This window comes from Biomphalaria glabrata, chromosome 14 (genome assembly GCF_947242115.1).
Source record: "Biomphalaria glabrata chromosome 14, xgBioGlab47.1, whole genome shotgun sequence".
In the NCBI taxonomy this organism is placed as follows: Eukaryota; Metazoa; Mollusca; class Gastropoda; family Planorbidae; genus Biomphalaria; species Biomphalaria glabrata.
This window is the reverse complement of record NC_074724.1, coordinates 21355698-21380580: the sequence shown is the minus strand read 5'-3', so window position 1 is coordinate 21380580 and position 24883 is coordinate 21355698. Positions and strand designations below refer to the sequence as shown.

The 24883-nt window shown below is 35.4% G+C and overlaps 1 protein-coding gene across 2 annotated transcripts in view; it reads left to right on the top strand.

The window, feature by feature from the left end:
* Positions 1-24841, top strand: part of LOC106067182 (amyloid-beta precursor-like protein) — a 52791-nt gene extending 27950 nt beyond the window's left edge. The window contains exons 5-14 of one of the 2 annotated variants that reach the window (XM_013226329.2): positions 9720-9883; positions 11365-11499; positions 15461-15556; positions 16067-16219; positions 16478-16706; positions 17542-17649; positions 18746-18942; positions 19589-19741; positions 20448-20534; positions 22172-24841. In XM_013226329.2, the coding sequence (XP_013081783.2) occupies positions 9720-9883; positions 11365-11499; positions 15461-15556; positions 16067-16219; positions 16478-16706; positions 17542-17649; positions 18746-18942; positions 19589-19741; positions 20448-20534; positions 22172-22195 (1346 nt within the window). In that variant the 3' untranslated portion in view covers positions 22196-24841. Of the gene's footprint in view, positions 1-9719; positions 9884-11361; positions 11500-15460; positions 15557-16066; positions 16220-16477; positions 16707-17541; positions 17650-18745; positions 18943-19588; positions 19742-20447; positions 20535-22171 lie in introns of both variants that reach the window. The other variant, XM_056011557.1, reaches the window with a different exon arrangement.
* Positions 24842-24883: the final 42 nt, after the last annotated feature.

The following is a 24883-nucleotide window of genomic DNA, read 5'->3' as shown; positions in this document are numbered from 1 at the left end:
TACGATTGGAAGACTTAATATGTTTGATGTGTATCACATGATATGATTGGAAGACTTATTATGTTTGATGTGTATCACATGACACGATTGGAAGACTTATTATGTTTGATGTGTATCACATGATATGATTGGAAGACTTATTATATTTGATGTGTATCACATGACACGATTGGAAGACTTATTATGTTTGATGTGTATCACATGATATGATTGGAAGACTTATTATGTTTGATGTGTATCACATGATACGATTGGAAGACTTAATTTGTTTGATGTGTATCACATGATATGATTGGAAGACTTATTATATTTGATGTGTATCACATGATACGATTGGAAGACTTATTATGTTTGATGTGTATCACATGATATGATTGGAAGACTTATTATGTTTGATGTGTATCACATGACATGATAAGGAAGCTTAATATGTTTGATGTGTATCACATGATATGATTGGAAGACTTATTATGTTTGATGTGTATCACATGATATGATTGGAAGACTTATTATGTTTGATGTGTATCACATGACACGATTGGAAGACTTATTATGTTTGATGTGTATCACATGATACGATTGGAAGACTTATTATGTTTGATGTGTATCACATGATATGATTGGAAGACTTATTATGTTAAATGTGTATCACATGACACGATTGGAAGACATTATGTTTGATGTGTATCACATGATATGATTGGAAGACTTATTATGTTAAATGTGTATCACATGATATGATTAGGAAGCTTAATATGTTTGATGTGTATCACATGACACGATTGGAAGACTTAATATGTTTGATGTGTATCACATGATATGATTGGAAGACTTATTATGTTTGATGTGTATCACATGATATGATTGGAAGACTTATTATGTTTGATGTGTATCACATGACACGATTGGAAGACTTATTATGTTTGATGTGTATCACATGATATGATTAGGAAGCTTAATATGTTTGATGTGTATCACATGATATGATTGGAAGACTTATTATGTTTGATGTGTATCACATGATATGATTGGAAGACTTATTATGTTTGATGTGTATCACATGATATGATTGGAAGACTTATTATGTTTGATGTGTATCACATGACACGATTGGAATACTTATTATGTCCGGTGTGTATCACATGACACGATTGGAAGACTTATTATGTTTGATGTGTATCACATGACACGATTGGAAGACTTATTATGTTTGATGTGTATCACATGACACGATTGGAAGACTTATTATGTTTGATGTGTATCACATGACACGATTGGAAGACTTATTATGTTTGATGTGTATCACATGACACGATTGGAAGACTTATTATGTTTGATGTGTATCACATGACACGATTGGAAGACTTATTATGTTTGATGTGTATCACATGACACGATTGGAAGACTTAATTTGTTTGATGTGTATCACATGACACGATTGGAAGACTTATTATGTTTGATGTGTATCACATGACACGATTGGAAGACTTATTATGTTTGATGTGTGGCACCTGTAAAATTCTTTTGTTTTCTTCATCAGCGTTGGATATTACTGTGTGGTTGTGTGTATGTTACTGTGTGGTTGTGTGTATGTTACTGTGTGGTTGTGTGTATGTTACTGTGTGGTTGTGTGTATGTTACTGTGTGGTTGTGTGTATGTTACTGTGTGGTTGTGTGTATGTTGCGTTTGTTTGCGTCTATGTTATTATTGTTCTAGTGGCAAATGTTTAAGTGGACAACATAAAATTGAATCAACTACTCAGTTATCGCTACACTACGGCTAATTACGCCATGTTTTAAATTAATTTCTTTTTACCGTGAAATATTATAATGGCCAAACTACAGTTTTCCCTGTGTGGCCAACTAGCTAGTAATTCTTTTCTCAGCTATATCCATCAGCTGTTAAATTTCTAGAGCCGTATTTGAGATCCGTTTCCAGGTTCCACACTCCATTAAGTTGTGACTTGAATAGAGGTATTGTTCAAAAATAATAAGAAGAAACACTTCAAAAGTTCAAATATTTATCATTGTCTTAACCATGTCCAACTAGTGAACCATTGCACGAACATGTCCAACTAGTGAACCATTGCACGAACATGTCCAACTAGTGAACCATTGCACGAACATGTCCAATTAATTAACCATTGCACGAACATGTCCAACTAGTGAACCATTGCACGAACATGTCCAACTAGTGAACCATTGCACGAACATGTCCAACTAGTTCATGATTCTAAAGCCTGGACCTGTTCATATAACAAAGCACATAACCACCTGTTATAAAAAAATTGTTGTTGTTGCTTTTCCATTACACTAAAACACTTCTACAAGTTTTAAAATGTCATTTCGGGACGAAATATTACAGCCTTGTAAAAATGTCATTTTAACCCTCTCCTTTTATATATGTGTGTGTGTGTGTGTCCCCCCCCCCCTTTCTTTGTCGATCTAATTTCCCACTATGAGCCTGACCGTCCCGGCTTCACACACACACTCACTCCCTCTGGTTTGGTTGCTTTGATAGAAGTATTGGAAGAACTCCAGCACTATGTGCAATTAAGTTTTTTTCAACACTAGACATGACTGCCTCCTCTCTAGTAACTAAACGCCATAATTGAGACGTCATTGGAAGCTCACTAGCTAGCTCGTTTTATCTTCTGTGACGCCTCTCACTTGTTGCTTATTATTTCATTATTTCAAGACGCCCACTGGTGGCGGCCCCTAGGAACAATCAATACAGATGATTCATAGGCGGCACGTCACTGTCTCGCTGTTTCGGAATCAGTCAAGTGGACATATGGGGGGGGGGGGGTCTGACTCACACCAGTCTCTACATTTGGCTTTGTTAGTTCTGTTTCTACGATACAGTATGTTCTTGATTCATCATGAAGACACATTTGATTTAGCTAAGAGCTTATTTAGACAAGTTTATTTGTGTTAATAATTAGCTTGTACACTCATTACATCTACACTCACGCTATATCTCGCCGCATCACTGATAGCATTAGCTAGTACTGCTCTTAGATGTGTTCTATTTCCTTTCAAGTCATGTAGAATTAGTGTCGGATATTGTACTTGTATGTAGAACATGTATACATGTCTTAAAGTTGTTGTTTTGTTAATAGTGTCTATGCCTTAAAACACTAGTGTTGAAATGTAAACAAAAAATGTCTACGTTAAGAAAAAAAAACAACGTTTTATTATCCAGCATCAACTGTTAAAAAGTCCCAAGATTTCGTGTGGAATCATTTTGAAATAAGCTACTTAAAGAGTCACTATACAATTTTCTTTAATCCTGATGAATGTCTGTCGCCATCAACCTGATCATACATCACTGTAGTATAGATGAAATAGATCTTTTTCTTTTGGCTATTATACTGTTTTGTTTTTTTCAAATTAAGTTCACGGTTTATTTATTTCTAATAACCCTTGACTATTTGTCTTGTTTTGTTGATTTCTCTGATGATCTATGACTCCATAATGGCTGCGATCTCAATCAAGAAAATTTCTTGTCCAATATATTTTTTTTAATTTTGCATAGCTTAGGCAAAAAAAAATTTTTTTGTTCGTAACGCTATGGGATCATTTAATTAAATGGGGATTGATAAGAATGACTAACACTAAACTTGTTGAGTAAATGTGTAATTGGTGGTGGCGTGTGTGTGTGTCTGTGATATCTTTGACATTTTTACGAACAATTCTACTGGGTCATAGTTGTCTTTCTATCGTGGACAAAGTCAAATGGCCTTATTCTGTTGAATAAGTTAGATCTAAACCCTTTCATTGTATAGTCAAGTTGGAGTGATTCACACATTCCTACCGAGCTTAAACCTCACCCCCCCCCTCGTGTATATGTACACTCACCTACATACAACACTCACTCATTCAACCACACAAGCACATACTCAATCGACCGTTGTCTCCTCTCTCCCCATCTCCTGCAGGACGTGGCGAGGTCTTGTGTTCAATTGACTTGCAGATGTTTGGCCAGTAGCTCATACCTTTGTAAAGGACAGGAAACCAGCAGCCTTGATGCTCTACATGGAGACTAAGTAGAAATATTTTGTTTGTTGTCTTGTCTAGTTGGCGAGAACTCGAAATAACAAGCATTGAAAGCCTCATACTGATGTCCAGTTAGTTTACTCATTGGTACTGATAGTTGAAACCCTCATATTGACGTACAGATCGTTAAATAATAGGAACAGATATGTTCTAGCGGGTGTAGACCGAATAGAGTTTCTCGTAGGCAAGTAGTTGAAATAATGGAAACTGTATTTTACCAATTGAACGTACATAAAATATAAAGCTATAAACATACAATTTACACTCTTTATTTATTTATATTGACATTGAATGTACTTGTATTACTATATAGGATTTATAGTATGATATTTATATACCAAGTCTATTTTTTTGTTTCCCAAGTTACCCCCCCCCCCCCCCCAAATGTCTCTAAGTCTAAAGAGTCATGGGATAATGATTCGGGGACTTGACTTATTCCTATTGGACTATTAGTTTTTGCATAGTCAATATTTTTATCAACTTCATTTGTCTAATGCAGAGGTCTTTTTTTCCCGTAATGTTTCTCTTGCTTGAGAAGTTAGACCAGATCCCCTTTTACTACATTCCACGTTTAGAACGAACTTATCAAGAGAATCAGATGAAGCGTCATAAAAACAAGCAAATTTTATTTTAATTGCATCTTACATACTTTTTATAGTGTGGCAATCGTAGCATAATTTCACACACATCGTGAAACACAAGATAGTTACAGACCTATGACTTATTACAGTCGTTCATGCACTGTTTCTGGTCAAGGTCAGAGACATTGTTTGCTTGAAAAGACGTCTTTCTTCCACTCTCTCTCTCTTCACGTCTGCGAGTTCACTAACCTGCCAACGTGTTTGAACTAACCCAAAAAACTACAGACGTCTCAAGTAACAATTTCTTGCCCTCCCTCCCGCTACAAGTCATGTCTCAAGGAGCCCCATTGCTATCCCAGCTATACCTCCTTGTATCTCATGCAACACTCCACCCGTAAATTGTTCCTATGAGTAGATCCCAGGAACACCTGTGTGCTAGGTGAGAGCTTGGCTCCGTCATGTACATTAGATAGTCTGCTACTTTTGTCGCCTTGGGCAGGATATTGTCTCCAGGCCAATCACATACATTGTCTTTACCATTTCCCCCCCCCCCCCTCCCCCTCTTCGTAATAATGTTTTTCTGTCTGTCATAGCGGCGTCAGAATTGTGTAATCCACGATTGCTTCAAGTCACCTTTGTTATTCTGTGCTGCGGCATAATGTTAGGATTTAGTCCTTGTTCTTTAAATAACATCTTCAAACAAGTTTTGTGTGATGACACTTGCTCATAATAAATACTATACAACTCAAGAACAAAGCACCAAGCAACTTGCGCAGAAAAAAACAACAACGGCTGTAATCAATAAGAGCCAATCCAAGCGGCTCGCGATCCCTTCCTTTTGGATGGATAGGGGCTGCGTGGCCAGCTCACTCGGAAGCTTATTGATTTCTACTGCGCACACTGGCCGAGCCTACAGTCGAGTTCTCCCACAAAGGTGTATTGTCTGGGGCGATGGCACACAGGAAATGATGTGCCTTGTACTAATTAAGCACACCTCTCCGATGATAAGCTTCTTTGCAGTCAACTAATGTCATGTTGAGCTGCTCTACATTAGTACACAAAGTATAACTGCGTTTTTTTTTTCTCCATATCTTCAATTCTCGAGTTGAACTTTAACTTGAATTATTTTTTGAAACTCATCTATCGTAATAGGCCAGTAAGCTCAGGTCACGTGTTCTTCGTTCTCACAGTATACAACGCTACCCAATTCAACACACGCTCTAGGATTTGCCTGTTCATCTGGATCTGCCTTTCCTATCCTCTTGTTTCAATTTTCTGATCGAACACTATTTGTAGAATGCACCAAATGAGATCCTCCCTTGTTTCTTAAGTTTCACATTTTCAACAGGATAGATTGTGTTTATGTCATGTCCCATTTAAAAAACAAACAAACTTTATTTATCCAAGTAATTTTAAACCTTATCTTTTAACTGAATAAAATGACATTAAAAATCGCTCATGATCGCATGAGTCAGGAAATATGGGTAACAAAAAAACAAAACATTGGAGATCGATAAAGGCTATGGATCTCTTTATTTTATTTGTCTAATCCTATAATGGACAATTACATTATTTCAGAAGAATCGTTTGTAGTTCACTCTCTCACATTGTCCTACAAACCATGTTAGTTAGAGTTGTCAGGCACTAACAGAATGGGTTAAGTCACTTCAACATAGCAAAAAAAGGCGCATGTAATATTGAACAACTGGAGATACACAACGGAGGTCGAAATAGCTTTGGGGGACAACATCTCACTCCTTCCCTCCCCTGCCTAATGTTTTACTTCGACTGGATGTTTCTTATTCTCTGATGTAACGCCTAGACTGGCTGTTTTTAAGCATGACGTCAATCGCCTGTCAAACCAATCTCTCCCCACCCGCCCTTCCTATCACAGCACACACACAGGCTGTCTCTGTATGTGTCGCTAATTGGCGTTCTGACCTAACTCAGTCGATGTGGCTCACCTTCAAAGTAGTTTGAATATTGAATAAATGACATCATCTGTTGTTCAGCTCTAGACTGAGGAATGTGTCTACACTTAGGGCACCGTCTACAACAACACACTATCATTACGTTGCTTCGATCAGCTTTCCATGTACTTGTTTGTATTCGCTTTCTCTTCTCAACACAGTTTTGTTAAAAGCAAATTGTCTACACCATTTCTGACCTGCACATTTCAGCCCTCACACCTCTCTAGTTGGCATGACCTTCTTGCACACGGTTTCCAACGGAAGTGACAGCCGCTACGTCACAGTTCCTTACTGACAGCCTTGTCTTAGAGCTTTGAAATTAAATTTTTCAAATGGACATTTCTGTTTATCCCTAAAGTCTTCACTGATAAGTGAATTAAATAGATTTTTGTTGTGGAGGGTTTGTTCAATGTTCACGCATATTGATTTTTTGTTGTGGAGGGTTTGTTCAATGTTCACGCATATTGATTTTTTGTTGTGGAGGGTTTGTTCAATGTTCACGCATATTGATTTTTTGTTGTGGAGGGTTTGTTCAATGTTCACGCATATTGATTTTTTGTTGTGGAGGGTTTGTTCAATGTTCACGCATATTGATTTTTTGTTGTCGGATTGCGTAGGAATAATTTTTTTATCTTTTCCTCTGAATCTAAATTATACAGAGTAGTTTATACTATTCGGACAACTATAGGCTCAAATCTGAAAGTTTGACTTTGACAGCGCATTATTCTACAATGGTTCGCATTATTCTACAATGGTTCGCATTATTCTACAATGGTTCGACATAGAAAAGAAAATGAAGTATCAAAATCTTCTTTAGTTACAGGAGAATAAGGATGACTACTTATATTTGTACCCCTCACCTATATTTGTTATTATATTCAAGGTCAAAGAGGCCGTGTGTTTTCATTTAATTCAGACAAATTTGACCCACATTATTTGATTCCGGACGCCATAGTTTATTTCGAACAGTTTCTAAATTTAGGTATCAATAAACTCAGATTTTAATTCTATATTAACATTAAAGAAATTTTAAGATCCCCAGGCATAGCCCCTCACATTAAATCATAAAGATGTTTTCTAATTATGCATAAATACGAACACAAAAAAATAAAAATATGAACACTCTTATTCTTCCTAAATTAGGTCACCGGGATACTGACATCCACACCGACTTTTAGACTTATAAAATTTTATGTTTGCATGATTAGATGTGTGTTGAATGTTTGTGTTTTTTGTTTATTCATTTAATAATTTCTTATTCATTTAATTAATTTCTGATACAGATGATCTTTTGAAGTATAGTACAGGTTAGGATAGCCATTCTTGCCTAACTGAATCCTCTATATTCTCTCTATATAAATCAAGATCTATCTAGTTACTAGATCTAAGCATTTACCTTCATTCAATGTACCAAGCTCACTCCAAACATTTGCCCATTTATTCTCTATAAAAAAAAACAACAAAAAAACGAACAAATATAATATAAGATCATTAACATTGATGTCCAAAACTGGCTGTCCGAAATAAATTTTGTAAGAAAATCGTAATTTAATTCGGACACGCTATTAATTAATTTTTTTATGGAATCAAAACAACTTGGCTTATAAATCAAATAAATCAGCTCCAAAAACAGAAGAAATATTGCCGGGCTCATTAGTATAGACTTAGCCAATCAAAAAATGTAGTCTTAATCCTAGGAAGAGGTAAAGTCATCCGGGTAACATAGGAAAAAACAACAACCTGACTTACAAATTTGAAATTCGTTTTTCTTACATAAAAAGACAGCTAAATGGAAGGAAATTGGGTCAGAATCCTTGGAAAATGGACAAGCACATTATACAGCGCGCTAGTTTTATAATAAATATTAAAATAATTATTTAATGACCACAAAAAACAGCATATGTCCGAATTCATGTAATGTCCGAATTAAATTTAAACTACTCTAGCTACAATTAGCCTACAATGATACTAAATACTATTAATACAGAAGTTGGCCAAACATGCACACAAACAAACTCATTCTATTCATCCACACATTTCTTATCTGACAAAATGCAGAGAGGATGAGCTTTCATAATCATAGAAATAGCAATCTGAGTGAAGCATACAATTGATTTCTTTGTAGCATTACCAACAGTACTGCCCACAGCTTTCAGATATTGGTTAAAAAGAAGTGCTTAGCGAGTCTATTGAATCTATTATTTGTTGCAAGTTTAGCTGGCAGTTTTTTTTAAATAACTGGTCCATAGCTTTGCTAAGTTTGAGACAGTTCAGGTTATAAGAACAATAAAGACCAATCTTAACTTGTTTCTTGACATTGTTTTATTGTACTAGTGTCCATTTCTTTGTTAGCTTCACTCCACTCTGACTTACTAACTAGTCATTGTTGTTTCTTTGTTGCAGTCTGTTAGAGTGTGATAAATCTTGTACATGCATGAGAGCTGTGTGTTCCTAAAAAGTGTGTTTAAAATAAATGTCTTAGAATGACTGTTAAGTAGCCCCCCTTTTTTTTTCAGTTTAAAAGAGAAATTAATGGAGAGCACCATTTTACTTTTTTTTCCTCTTCTACTGACATTTCAAGTAAAACTATGTGTGGAATTTGAATCTGTGTCAGGGTGTAGCTGTTAATAATAGCTGGTCCAACTGGTTAGCAGCTGGTTTGAAAGGAAAACTTGAAGCTTATGTTGGTCTTAGTTCAACATTTCATTCAACATTGCTATCATCTTATGTTCAGTTGTTTTTCTTCCCCACAAGTATTCTGTTCTGGAAACATTTCTTTTAGTAGCAAAAAATATATTTCAAATATTTGAATTTTAAAATACAGTTTTTGATTTTAAAGTAAAGATTTGACTTTCAATGCAATTTTTAACAATTTTTTTTTTTGTATTAATGATAATTCTCGACAAATTTAGAATATCTCTATTATATTTCTAACTTGAGGTCTCTTACTTATTGCTATTCTAATATAGTTAAAAAATGAACACACAGTGTGTGTGTTCATTTTTGCTACTTTGTTTATTACTGCTCCTTCAAGATGTCCATGGTTTTTGTTTACAATCTTTTTGGTTTTATAAATTTGCCTAAATTCTTTTTTGTTTCCATTTTTCAGCTGAGACAAAATATCAAGAGCCTCAGAATGATGATAAGCCTGACAACTGGATCAACACTCATGAGGAGCTGGATAAGGATGATGATGATGATGATGATGACAACAGCACAAAAGCCAGTAGCAGTAGTGAATCAACATCTGCTAGCGCTGGCAGCAGTGAAGAGGTAATTAAGTCTAGGATACTAACAAAAAATTGCTTTAGAGCTAGCTAAGGATAATGTTTACTTGCAGTAATTATAATTACTATTAGGTTTACCCCCACTTTATAGTCGTGTGCGCTATCTTTAGCTAGCTAAAAATGTTCAGTGGAAATATGTACATTAGTTCTTCATATGAAGTCTTTTTTGTCTCTTTTCTGTTGTAATCTCATCGCAAGTAGTGTTTGTCTATTTGTATCTCAACTGTGGTATTTTCTTTCAAAATTTCATGTATTTGTCTCAAAGTAGAAATGTACATTATCAGAATGAAAAGCATTTAACTTATATTTCAAGTCTTCAATGTTATTAGCTACACTTTAGAATTCAATATTATAGACATGTAAGCCCCAAAAAATAAAAGAATACATGGCCCATCAATACCATTGCTGTTGCAGGGTCAGTTCTTAACTCATTATATGTCTTTTATGTATTGAAATCAATGCAGTCTAGTCATTAGCAAATCAATACCATTGCTGATTCAGGGCGTTATGAAAATTATTTACTGTATTCGGCTGTCGTTCTTATGTTTACATGAACTTTACCTTACCTTTACCTATCCCTTAGTCTTTTGGACCGTTTGGGGCACCATGCAAAACTCGTCAACAGTCTTTCTCCATTTCTCTCTGTCTTTGCCTTAGATAGAAACTCTTTCAATGGCAGGCCGTCTATTCTTTTATGTTGTCCTCCCAAGGCTTTCTCTGTCTGCCTCTTCTTTTTCCTGGTACTGTTCCCTGAAGGAAGGTCTTTACGAGCGCCTGAAGATCTTGTAATATGGCCATAGATTTTAAGCTTGCTTTTTTTTTTATGATAGTTAGCAGGTCATCATGGGGCCCAATCGATGCAGTAACCATGTCTCTAATCTTTTGTTTTGTGATGTTTACATGTACATGTTATTGTAATTCATCTGTGAGAATGTGTTCATGAAATGTTAGAGATGTGTGTCGTGTACTAAAGCCATACTAAGCGGACTTGGTTTTCAACTCTATTGTATTTTAATAATGCAGGATCAGTTCTTAAATTATTATGTCTGTCTTAAATGTATTCACATCAATGCAGTCTTGTCATGGGTGCTTAGTATTATTATCAATGAAGATAAAAACTAAATCTAATCTCCTACAACTTAAAGCCAGGAATTAAATATTTTTTTGCAACTTAGGGATAAAATTTGTACGTACTAGAAAGAAAAAATAAATCCAATTCCCCACAGGTAAATGAATTATTGAGAATGAAAGGGGCACCTTTAATTTTCTCTCATTGCCATAACAGCTTTTCTATTATTGATCTGAAACTAAATGCTAAGCAGAATCTGAGCTGACTGGGTAAATGAAAAAAAACTTGGATTGAAAACAAAATTACATTTAGTCTTTAAGCAAAAACTAAACAAAATTGAAATGAACTTGTATAGATAGGGGAATTAAAACTTTGTTGTTTTGTGTCATAACCAGCAGGAAGGCAACACAGTTGACCTTTATGAGGCTTATCTTCGAGGTCAAGAATTCCCAGCTAAATATAACAATGAACACAAAAAGTTTTTGGCTGCCAGAGATCAAATGAAGAAAAATCAACAACACAAAATTACCAAGGTAACAAAGAATTTCTGATGTTAAACTTTTTTAGCCTTTTTTTCTTTCATGTTTTTTTTTAAGCTAAAGAGAAGATAGGCTTTAATTTTGGCATCAATTTATTTAGTAAACAAACTTAGAAACATACCTAGAGCTTATTTAGAACATACCTTAACCAAACTTATAACATATTGTTATAAACCTGGTGGTGGCACAGATGGGGGTAGTGGTGTGAGTGTAGTCAGCCGACGCAAATCGCCCCAGGCCAGCGCTAGACGAGCGGTCAACCGTGACGAGTTACGACGATCGGCCGAGACGAGTTAACAACATGAAGGTTCGAGTAGGATCGGCGTCGTGAACAGAGCTCAGGAGCGTCCCAGAATGTTCGAGCGACGTTCTGTCCGGTTCTAGAATGCCAGTAGGGACCCTATATAAAGAGCGGAGGTGTCGCAGTCAAGACGGTTCAGAAAGCGGGTTCACGACAGGAGTTCAGAACACGGTCGACTACAGCACAGTTCAACGGTGTGGTTCTGTACGGAGCATTACGACGGTTCAGTGCGGAGTACTGTCAAGTACAGTTGAGACGAACGGCGTCTTGATCTTGGTCTGTGATCGAGTCCGACACAACGAGCTCAAGTGTGTTAAGTCAGTCCCGAACTGTTGAACCCAGTGCAAGCCCGGAACGAGACGGAGAGGCCAGTGCAAGACTTGATACGGCGGAACGTGTTATCGGAGAGATATTTGTTATCGCAGAGCTATTTGTACTGTTCTACGTGCTGCCAATTGTACAGTATTGGCTGTTATTTATGGACATTAAACCTTTACGTTATTTTGGAGCCCTGACTTGTCAAGTTCTTTAAGTTGGTGGTGTATGGTGCAGTTTGCAGAGAGCCTGGATAGTGAGATTCGTAACACTGGTGTCAGAAGTGGGATCGGATCGGAACGGATAGGAACGGATCTACTATGGCTCGTCTGAAACTGCTGTACGAACTCGAATTGAAAGAACTGAAGCGAGAGCTACGTGATCGAGGGCTGAAGACAAGTGGAAACAAAGAAACCTTACAAGCACGCCTCCGGGAAGACATAATGGAAGAAGAGGAAGATCCAGACACGTATCTTTTTCAAGTAGAACCAGATATGGAGGAGCTCTTGAGCTCAATGCTAGGAAACATCAATTCCAAGATAGATGCCATGGACACCAAGGTAGCCGCCAAGATAGATGTCATTGTCTCGGGAATCAAAACCGAGTTAGTGGCTTTGAACCAACGCATACCTGCTGTGGAGGAGAGAATCACCAATACTGATGTTTGTCCAGATGATAAAACCAGTGAGAGGAGCCTTGGTGGTGATCATGAGAACCCATTGAAACCTGACGAAGCCGTTGAGAGACATATACAAGTCGAGAGATACCAGCCAGGTCTGCACCCAAAAGACGTTGGTCCAGCTGCCAAGACTGGAGATGAAAGTCCTGATGGTGGTGAAGAGAATCCAAGGAAGCTTGACGTTGAAGTTGATGGACATTCGCACGATGAAAGTCATCGACCAGGTCTGAAACCAACAGGCGATTGTCCCGATACTGAGACGAGAGAGAGAGGTCCTGATGGTGGTGAAGAAAGCCGAATGGAGCCTGAAGCCGAAGACGAGGGACCTTTGCACGAGGAGTGTTACCAACCTGCCCCACAAGCATGCCATCCAGACAAGGCTGGAGATGATGACCTGTCCCACAATTCCCTGTCCTGTGGATTTGAAGCCTATCCCAGTCCTTCTTCGCAAAGCCCTATGAAGCCACCTCTTTGGTCAACAATCTTGGTAATCCCTGCCCTTACATCCTATACCTTTCCATGTGTCAAGTGGCTGTCCTCAGTACCGACCGACAAGAGAGCGATGCAACCACAACCTCACTGCAACAAGAAGACGATCAACTGGAGGAAAAGAAGAAGGCGGCGTTTGCGTAGTCCAACGTGCATTGTGATTCTACCAAGAAATAACCGCAGCCACATGAAGACCAACTGGCGGAGAAGAAGAAGGCTACTTTTGTTGAGTGCAACATGGATGATGATGCAACAACGACGTCGATACAACCAGATGAAGGCTAACTGGAGGAGAAGAAGAAAACGTTTTCTGAATTTAACGTGGATGGCGATGCACGTAAGACGTCCATGCAACCAGGTGAAGGCCAATTGGAGGAGAAGAAGGAAGCGACCATTGCTGACTGCAACATGGATGGCTCCATCAAGCTCAAGAGGCAAGCCAACTCCCACTGATCGACCCCCACCTGCAGCAATGAAACTTTACAGACAATGTCATGATGTTGATTCTGTCCGGGACGGACAGATCTAAGGAGGGATCAGTGTTATAAACCTGGTGGTGGCACAGATGGGGGTAGTGGTGTGAGTGTAGTCAGCCGACGCAAATCACCCCAGGCCAGCGCTAGACGAGCGGTCAACCGTGACGAGTTACGACGATCGGCCGAGGCGAGTTAACAACATGAAGGTTCGAGTAGGATCGGCGTTGTGAACAGAGCTCAGGAGCGTCCCAGAATGGTCGAGCGACGTTCTGTCCGGTTCTAGAATGCCAGTAGGGACCCTATATAAAGAGCGGAGGTGTCGCAGTCAAGACGGTTCAGAAAGCGGGTTCACGACAGGAGTTCAGAACACGGTCGACTACAGCACAGTTCAACGGTGTGGTTCTGTACGGAGCATTATGACGGTTCAGTGCGGAGTACTGTCAAGTACAGTTGAGACGAACGGCGTCTTGATCGTGGTCTGTGATCGAGTCCGACACAACGAGCCCAAGTGTGTTAAGTCAGTCCCGAACTGTTGAACCCAGTGCAAGCCCGGAACGAGACGGAGAGGCCAGTGCAAGACTTGATAGGGCGGAACGTGTTATCGGAGAGATATTTGTTATCGCAGAGCTATTTGTACTGTTCTACGTGCTGCCAATTGTACAGTATTGGCTGTTATTTATGGACATTAAACCTTTACGTTATTTTGGAGCCCTGACTTGTCAAGTTCTTTAAGTTGGTGGTGTATGGTGCAGTTTGCAGAGAGCCTGGATAGTGAGATTCGTAACAATATTTAGAACATACCTAGAGCTTATTTAGAACATACCTAGAGCTTATTTAGAACATACCTAGAGCTTATTTAGAACATACCTAGAGCTTATTTAGAACATACCTAGAGCTTATTTAGAACATACCTAGAGCTTATTTAGAACATACCTAGAGCTTATTTAGAACATACCTAGAGCTTATTTAGAACATACCTAGAGCTTATTTAGAACATACCTAGAGCTTATTTAGAACATACCTAGAGCTTATTTAGAACATACCTAGAGCTTATTTAGAACATACCTAGAGCTTATTTAGAACATACCTTAACCAACCTTAGAACATACCTTAACCAAACTTAGAACATAGTTAGAACATACCTAGAGCTTATTTAGAACATACCTTAACCAACCTTAGAACATACCTTAACCAAACTTGGAACATAGTTAGAACATACCTAGAGCTTATTTAGAACATACCTTAACCAAACTTAGAAAATAGTAAGAAAAACATCATGACGTAAACCACTTTGTTAGGAGAAAGTTGATGAGAAATTGATATCTTAGGCAACAAATTGTGGTAGTGAGGTTTACTTGATGGAGGAGGGGAGGTAGTGAGGCTTATGTGATGGGGGAGGGGAGGTAGTGAGGTTTATGTGATGGTGGAGGGGAGGTTTATTTGATGGGGGAGGGGAGGTAGTGAGGCTTATGTGATGGGGGAGGGGAGGTAGTGAGGTTTACTTGATGGGGGAGGGGAGGTAGTGAGGTTTACTTTCAGAGAAGAGAGAGAAAGGAAATAGATCTAGATCTGAAATATCTAAAAACCTAAACACAATTATCATGTATACATTTATTTCCTATTTGACAATTTTCTGTTTTTGTAAAGTTTCTCTTTTTACTAATGTACAATTTTGATACCATTTCATTGAAATAGCTTCTACAAGAATGGCAAGCTGCCAGGGACCATGTGAATGAAGTCAGAAAAACAGATCCCAAGACTGCTGAAACAATGGCCAAGGAAATCACTGGAGTGAGTTGTTAGATTTTATTGTCCAATGCCAAGTGTGTTTTGATGTTGGTGGAATTCTTTATGAAATGTTCAGAACCTCCTGACTTGTGAACATTTTCAGTCAGTGCAACAGGTACAAGAAATAATTATGCAAAATTTCAACTTAATGCCAGTTTGGCTGTGGGAGAAATACAAATTGATATAAGCTTTGTAAAAATGAATGTGAAATTTTCCTTTAGAGTTTTATTATCCGTGAAGCTTTTTGTGTCAAGCTCAACTGTTTCCTTGGCCAGCTTATTGACCAACTGTATTTATTTTCCCTAAAACATGTAAAACACTTCTATAGATTTATGTGGAATTAAGAAATTCTTCATTCCTAAAAGTGAAATAAAAAAAAATGAACAAGTATAAACTTCATGTATAATAAACATGTTTTGTAGCTTGATAGTTTTTATTCTTTGTTCTTTTTTTGTACATGGAACAATTGAGATTTTTTTTTAAATGTTATTGAACGCATTGTTGTGTCCTCAGAGGTTCCAGAACTTGTATACTTCCTATGAGCAGGAGAATGATGCAGAGAAAGAACAGCTCATTTCACTTCACCAACAGCATGTCCAGGCTGCCTTGAATGAAAGGAAGAGAGAGGCAATGGACAAGTACATGAAATCTCTGGAGAGTGGAGATGTAAGTCACATTTGTATTTACAAACACTGCATTGTAGTTTTGAGGTTTTTGCTTTTATTTTTTAACACCCACACACACACAAATTAAAGCATTGCCTATAACATTATTATTCCAACATTACATAAATCTCAGAATGATTAGCTAAACTAAATAAAAATGTACCTTTTAAATTTAAACCAACCACTTATACGTCTTAACGTGTATTTCTGGTTATTATTGATAAACACATATAATCATATACTTTTATTTTTTAAATAGGTTGATAGAATCATCAGATACTTGCGTGGTTACATCAAAGCAGAGGAAAAAGATCGCATGCATACAGTCAACCATTTCGAACATGTGAAATACTCATCTCCTCGTGAAGCTGCCCGCATCAAGCCTTTAATTGTTACCCACCTTCGCTTGTCTGAGCAGAGAATAGATCAAGCCCTTGAGATGCTCACAAGATATCCTGACATTGAGGTCAAAGTCAAGCCTGAAATAGGTATTTTGTTTATTTGATTTAATTTAATATTATTGTCCTTTTTTTTCCACCCCTTCATATTTATATAATGATTTGTCAGCATCTAAGTAGCAATCACTTACTATTGGATGAAATAATAACATTAGTATTACAGGAAGAAATAGTAACACTGGCTTGTTTTATATGACAAGATAGTAATGTACTCAAGTACATGTTTTTTTTTACATTGAAGTCTTACTATATTTAGGTCTAATGACAAACATTCATGTGCTGCTGGTTTGTTTGTATAGAATGCTGAAGCACACAGTTTCTATTTATGTTGAAAAATTAATTAAGCAAACTTGAATTATAGAAAAAAACATTAATGAGTGAATTCTTTAATTACACAAAAGAAACAAAAATTAAAAATAAAAAAATGAACAGTGAAAACACTGGGACACGCTTATCTTCCCTTTTATTCACCTAGCTATAAATTTAACTTCTTGAATAGTTAGGCAAAAAGTCAGTTGTTGTTTTTTTTTATGTGATTGCAATGTCAGGGAACAACTTCAGTTATTATTATTATGTGACAAGTAATAATGATTTTTAATAGGAAGAAATAATGGGCATTGCCTTTGAGTTTCAGTCTTGAGGATGAGTCAGTCCAGTAGTTCACATGATTGGGTATACCCAGAGGTCACTTGAAAAGATGCATAGAAATCCATTTTCCACAGGAAGTGTATATATAAACAATCAATGTCAAATAGTTGCAAGCATTATTGCATGTTAATCCAATTCAATTTTTTTTGTGTATGTCAAAGACAGACTTTTATAAGTTTTCCAGAGCTAAGAATAATATATATTATTTTGTATTCAGATGAATTCTTGAAGAGGTTTGATTCCATTGCTAACAGTATCAAGGATGTTGTTCTCCCTGAGATCAAAGTTGATGAAGAAGAGAATGACTCAGATGAAGATGATGAGGGTATGCAAATAGTTTAGTTTATATTTAACTTTACATTCCATGAAGCACTTATTATGTATAGAAATATGATTTTTTTTTAAATCTGACAATAGCAAAGTTCCTGATCATCGGAACATCAATAAAAATATATTTTTGTAATGTATAATGCTAAACCCATTTCTATTTTGTGAAAAAAAAAAATTTTACATCTGGACTTCAAAACAAAAATGAAAGTTTCAGGGAGTTAATCATATAGACCTATTTAAAAAGCTTATCTTGTCAACAACAATACTGAATTACAAAATTAAGAAAAAAAAATACAGGATTAATCCTAAAACGTAGATAGTATTTTTTTAATATTATTAATAAAAACAGAAAAGTTAATAACTAAATGTAATTTTTTTCCCAAAAGAAAATAAGATCATAAAGTTCAATTAAGAATAAAGAATTAAAAAAAAAAATAGGGAGATTTGAATATAGACTGTGGTAATTGCAGTTTTCATTTTAAAATGTTTTAAGAGGGAAAAAATGCTATTGACATCCACTTTTCACAAGAAATATAAGCCAACTTTATTTTCTCTTTATGAATGTGACATAAAGAGCTCTTATACTAAACTAAAAAAAAGTTTTAAATTGCTGGTAATTTCTATTGCATCACAATGCATTCCACTCATTTTTAATGTCAACCTTTTCACCTGTTTGTACCAACTGTGATTATATGTTGATTAGGTTAAGCTCCAGATGGCTAGTCCAACTAAAATGTTGTATGCATAGTACCTGAAAGAAACTTCTTTTTAAACAACAATAAATTTTTATTAACAGTATAAATACAGCTTTCAACTTCAATTCAGATGCATGTAAAAACACGAGTAATAAAAGGATGTTGAAAAATGTAAATAAAATACAATTCACTTCTAAACCTACAATGAACACACATCCTTTTATCTTTCTGTCTCCAACTTAAATCCATCTTCAACTGACTTTTCATTAGCCTTTCACCCTTTTTATAACCTAATGGTCTTACTCTTGATTACATCAGAATCTGTTCTTCAATCTGAGCACACCTACCCCATAACACCAACCATTCATGTGTTTTCAATGGTTTTGTCTGTTACAGATGTTACTGAGGCTCCCAAAGCTCCTGCTGCTGAATCCAACACAAACACAGAAGATATCAACATTGATGAGGATGAAAAAGGTGCTGATTTGAGTGACACTGAAGAAGTCAGTGATGGAGATATGGTAGAGGACAACTTTGCAGGGAACAATGCTTTTGTGGCCCACCACCAGTCAGACAATCATTTAGTCAGACAGGTAAGATTTGTAACTTATTCAAATATCTGTAGTCCTGGTTTTATGAAACACTTTTCTGTTTCACATCAACTATTTTTAAATCTGCATCTTTGATTAATAAGAAGCACCAAAAATGTAGTTTTATTTTAAAACTCTCTCTATATATATATGTTACAATCAATCAAGGTTCAGATGAGATTTAGTATAACCTAACTAAACTGTAAATTTAATGTTTTTTTTATTTATGTTTACATTTCTTTACACATCTTCATTTCTCAAATAAATTTCCTTGCAAAATAGAATACATGATATTTAAATTAAATAATACCCTTAATATGTTAATTAAAAAATTTCTCTTATTAAAATCAAGAAATATTCTTTTTTGACTATTTTAGTATTCAACACATAGAAAAAAAATATTAGAAAGCTTTTGTTGAGCTCATAATAAAAATAAAAAATTTTAAGAACAAATAATTGCTATCCACTAGAGCCGTAACTTGTCAAGCAAGACTTTTCACTTTACCATGTCTTAAAACTATTGCAATCATCAAGTATTATTTGTAAAGTTAACATTAAAATAATATTAATGAAATGTTTGATAACTCTGTTACAACCTAGCCTCAGTTGTTGGCTGTATTTGTCAGTATTTTGTTGACTTTGTCTTCAGGGACTAACTGAATCAGCTGTTACAAGCAGTCAAGTGGGCAGCACCATTGGCATTGCCTTGGGCAGTGTGAGTGTGTTTGTTATCATTGTTGTGGCTATCATCATGTTGAGACGTAAGAAGACAGGGCCATCAGTCACACATGGATATGTGGAGGTAATCAAGAATTCTATAGCATTTTAGGGCCAATGTTTGTTTCAAACCCAAGAAATCTCAACAATGGTCAACTATCTGTGTAATTATTAAATTCTATCATTTTTCTACAACTATGGGTTGATAGCTCTTAAGAAATACTTTAATCACATTTATAAATAATTGGCATCCATAAAACTGTTTGGCATCCATAAAACTGTTTTAACTCTATAGCTACTAAGCCCATACCTAAGCAGCATCTCTCTAAATACAAAGCAAAGGGAGGTTACTCCAAAACAGAACTTTATACTTTACAAAATAAATTTTTTAAAACATTAAACAACATCTATTAATAACAAAAAATACTTCTAAAAAAAAGAAAAATGGATGACCTTTAAAATGATGTATAATTTGAATAGTTTTTACAAGATTAAAACAATAAAAACAACAGGTAAAGACGAAAATGTGTTCGAGTGCCTGCCATCATGCTGATGTGTCCATTAGCTGCATTAACTCAGCTTCCATTCAGGTACCCTGATATGCTGTTAGAGGATGCAAATATAGATAAATCCTTGGTGCACTTATCTCTACCCAACTCTATGAAGTTTATCCAGCCCAGTGCTTCCACTTTTTTTTTTCTAAAAGAAAGAGCTTGTATGATAAATTAGTATAATTGTGCAATGAAATTAATTGTACATTAAAATATTTTTTTTATATGCTCTAATTGAAGGTGGATCCCAGTGCGTCACCAGAAGATAGACATCTAGCCAACATGCAAATGAATGGGTATGAAAACCCCACATACAAATACTTTGAGGTAAATTGATATATCTTTTCTAATTGAACTTGTCATTTTTCCATGGCACAGATTGCAAAGAGCTTTCAGCTCAGCAGCAAAAATGCTGGTTTGAAGAATATTAACAAAAGTCAAGCATACTAAGAGACTAAAGGGACTGTTAACACTCAAACTTGGGGGTGGTTCCCTGCATATTAGTCCTACTCACAAATTAATTTTCTTTAATGCTCTATTAGATTGCATTTTAGTCACTGATTGACATGAATTATTAAATCTTGTTTAAAAAAAAAGTATTTATTTGTTGGTTGGATTCAGTCATAAAACAACTAGGACTCATGTCATAGTGCATGTTCTCTTGTGACCTTGAAGAAGCATACTGAGTCACATATATCACAGGTAAATATTGTGTCTGCCTGGGTGTTGTCCCTTGTGGCTCACTTTGTCATCATTAATCCTCTTTGATTCACTTTGCACTGCAAACTTGACATCCCTTTCTTCAGGTAGTATTCTCTAGGACAAAGCTAATGCTTTTCTATTGCATTTCTTTTATGATAAAACATGCTCAATGTGCTCTTATCTTTTATGGACATGCAAAGGGAGGGGGGTATCACGGAGCTCAGCAGACACTACTAACTCAAGTGAAATCTTAATGAAAAATTCCTGGTCTACATCAAATTCTTCCTGTTGGGTAACAAGGTGGTTTCTGTCACACATCCCACTGTTTACTTTTCTTTGATCAGATGGATGAAAGCAATGTATCCTTTGTTCACTGCATTTATTTTTTTCAAAAGGCAAAGAGATAATGTCATATCCATTGTATATCTCTGTGTGTGAATGCTGCATTGGAATTCTGGCCAGACATGATTGGCAAATCTCTGGTGTGGTCGCCCCACTAAAGAGAAGACCATGCACACATTATTAAGTAGGGAGATGCCCTTGTTGCAGTTGGAGTTATTTCTCTTGCTTGAATTTGTAAACAGGGACACAATCTTTGAACAAGTTTATCTTTGTGACCATCAGGTTTAAGGGCACAAAAACCCTTAGATAGTATTAACATTGAAATGAGGAATCTTATAATGGTTTTTATATCCAATAAGAGTTTGATGTGAACTTGTATGTCACTGTAGTGGCCAAGATAGAAATTTCATAAAGAACAGTATAGAAGGAAACAGATTTTTATTTTCCATTAAAATAAAAGAGTCTTAATCAGCTGTATGAGTATATAATCTTTGGTTTTATGTAGTTTTTAAAAATTAATTTTTAAGCTTGAAGAGCTATGGTAAAAAATATTTCATCATTGTATAGATGTTTTCATCAATCTATTTTTTTTTAAATTTACTGTTGCTTCTCTGAATGTTTATTTGAAGGTAGTGACCCTGTCCTGCCACTAGAATTTACTGGTAAGGGGTGAGAGAGTAAGGCTAATGCATTGCAAATATTCTTCCCTTTAAGGATATTTCTAAGCATATTTCATCATGCAAGCCACATTCTCGTCTACCTTGTATGTGGCTGGCTTTTTATAGGGAGAAATAGACTCCATAGCCTTCTTCAAGTTAATGAGAAATGGGCTAATCTTTGGCTACAAAGGAGGAGCTATATATGTTTATATATATATATATATATATTCAATAGTGAACTTTCTAATTTTATGTTAACAGGTACAAAACAACCCCAAGGCTTGAGCCTGTGAAGTGAAGAAGCTATGATGTGTACCAAGTGAGTTTCCTGTACTGTCTTGTTTATGTGTTTCATTCAGTCTGTGTCATCATTGTCAAGACAACTTGAAAGGGAAAGAAGAATGTTTTTACACACAGTCATCACCTGTGGACAAAAACTGATTTTCTTGAATTTTGAAACTTTTTTTTTTGAATAAACATAATTTTGAAGAATATATTGGAATATGTCTGAGTATTGTCAGATTTTACAAATATTTACATTTTTTAATTAAAATTTAAAAACTAAAAATTCATAACATTGGTAAATAGAAAATTCTTTGTTTTAATTTTTTTAAAACTTGCTTTTTATGACAGTGAGATCCATTACATTTTATGCCAATCTTTCTATGTGTCACACTTTAATACAAAATATTGGTATGGATCAAATAACATTTTTTGCTGCTTTGAAGCATCCTATTTTTTTTCCCTCAATGGAAATTCAAAATGTGAAGCAATTTGTATGTGACATTTCTGTATCAATGCTTTACTTCATCCTTTGATCTGTTTCCTTCATCTCATCACTATTTCATGTAAATATACATTTGTGTCAAGTTAGTTCAAAGGTTTCATTGTATGCAGTTAGGGAAATAAAATAAAGTTCATCTGAGACCTTCATATAGTTTCAAAACATTTTTTAAATTCTGTTTAGCAACCAAAAGAATAGACTTCATAGCAGTTTAAAAAAAATGAATTATAACTTGATGAATGTGCCTCACTAAGCTACAAAAGAAGTTTTTGATTTTAAAAAAAGACAATAATGTCTTTAAAACTGGTGGTTGTTATTTTGTATTCAAATGTTTTTATTCATGTTTTTTTTTTCTCATTTCCAGTCATCCGACAGCAGATTATTTTATGAATGTACTACTAACTATAATCATATACTTACATACTATATTTTCATACAGATACATCTTCTTTTGTGGTATGTGTATTGATTTTGTGTAGATCACATTTATTTTTATGTAGATGTCAAGCTTTTGACTTCAATCTCTCAAGCACATCATTATCATCATCATTCAGTCTTTGCTATTATCATCAGTTATAATGTATGGCATTAGTGGTTCTAATCATTAGTATATGCATTGTATTCAATGTCTAGCTTTTTTGTTTTCCACTAGATATTTGCTTTTGGTCTAACAAAAAGTTTGTTGATTCTAGTGTTCTGTAGGCTCATTAAGGGCAAGAGTTTCAGGTTCACTTTTAAATAGACAGTTTCAAAAACTTCATTGATTAATGATTGGTCAAAAGTTAGGGAACTGTTGGGTATATTTATTGATATGAAAATTGTTGTTTATGATCACAATAAAAAAAAGAGACCACCAGTTTTTTTTTTGTTTTGTTTTTTTGTAAATATATATAAATAGAACTTTTATTTTTTTTGTACTTTCATATGTCGTTTTTTTTCTTGTGTGTAAAATACACTCTTACATATACAACTTTCTACAGTTTCTGAAATGTCACTAGGAAACATTTCAATTTATGTCGTCCAACCAGGCAGAGAAAATCATTGGTTAATTGTCTGTTATTTAAGCTTTACAATTTGTCCAACTGACTTTTGTTTTCATTATTCAACCTGTAGATGTGATGATGCTGTTAAATCTTATTTTAGACTTCATTGTTCTTTCACATAGATATTGTTCTGCCATTCTCTTTGGTTGCAAAGTTTGTTTTTTGTTTGGTTTACAACTATGTGCTAGACACAAAGAAACACAAACAAAACATATTGTGAAATTTTTTTTTTGTTTGCATTGAAAAAAACAAAACCAAGTTGAAACCAGCTAGATTAGAGAGTCTTAACATTCCAAATGATGTCAAGAGGGGAGAGGGCTGGGAGAAGGCTGTGACAGGAGTGAATACATTTCATATTTTTAAATTTTATATTCCAAACCTGTTAAGCTACTTGCTTGTTTGGACAGTGATTTGAATTAGACATAAACTTTGAAGGAGGTGATACAATCAATGCATTCCAAGTTGGCCACCATGGTGATCTGTATGGTCTTGGTACATTTTTTTTTGTCAGTTGTCATTATTTAAAGAAAATGTGCATATCTTAGCCCCTCCAGAGCCTCAGACAGATGATTTGTCTGCCTTTTGCTAAGCATGACTGTATACAACATTAAAGTGACATCTTCACATTGGATCTGATTACTAATTAAGCCTATAACAATCACATCTTGGGGAGGGCTCCCCTCTTGACTTAAGGCTGTAATATTTTGGTTGTTCCTCCTACCCATCCACTATATTTGTTTGTAACAGACTAACAACTGTATTTATTCTATATTTATTACATCATCATCCATTTACCTAGAGCTGGAAATGGGTTGTTCCATGTCTTTTTTTTTTGTCTATTTACAACTAGCTTCTTTTTAATTTACCATCGAGATGTAGCTGCAAAAAACTTGTCACTTTTAGTATTTGGATGAGAACTTTGACTTCTGCAACCTTGTTTTCCTGGTAATTTAGAAAGTTTTCAGTTTGAAATTGTGTCTACACTTAATTTTGTGTCCCTTGGTTTTCAGTTGATATTTTTGAAGTGTTTAGATTTATTCTGTGTCACAGTCAATGTATTTTGCTTCATTTAGATTGACAATAAAATACCATTTCCACAAAACACTGGAGACTTTAAAAAAAAATATTTTATTTTTTTCTAAACTT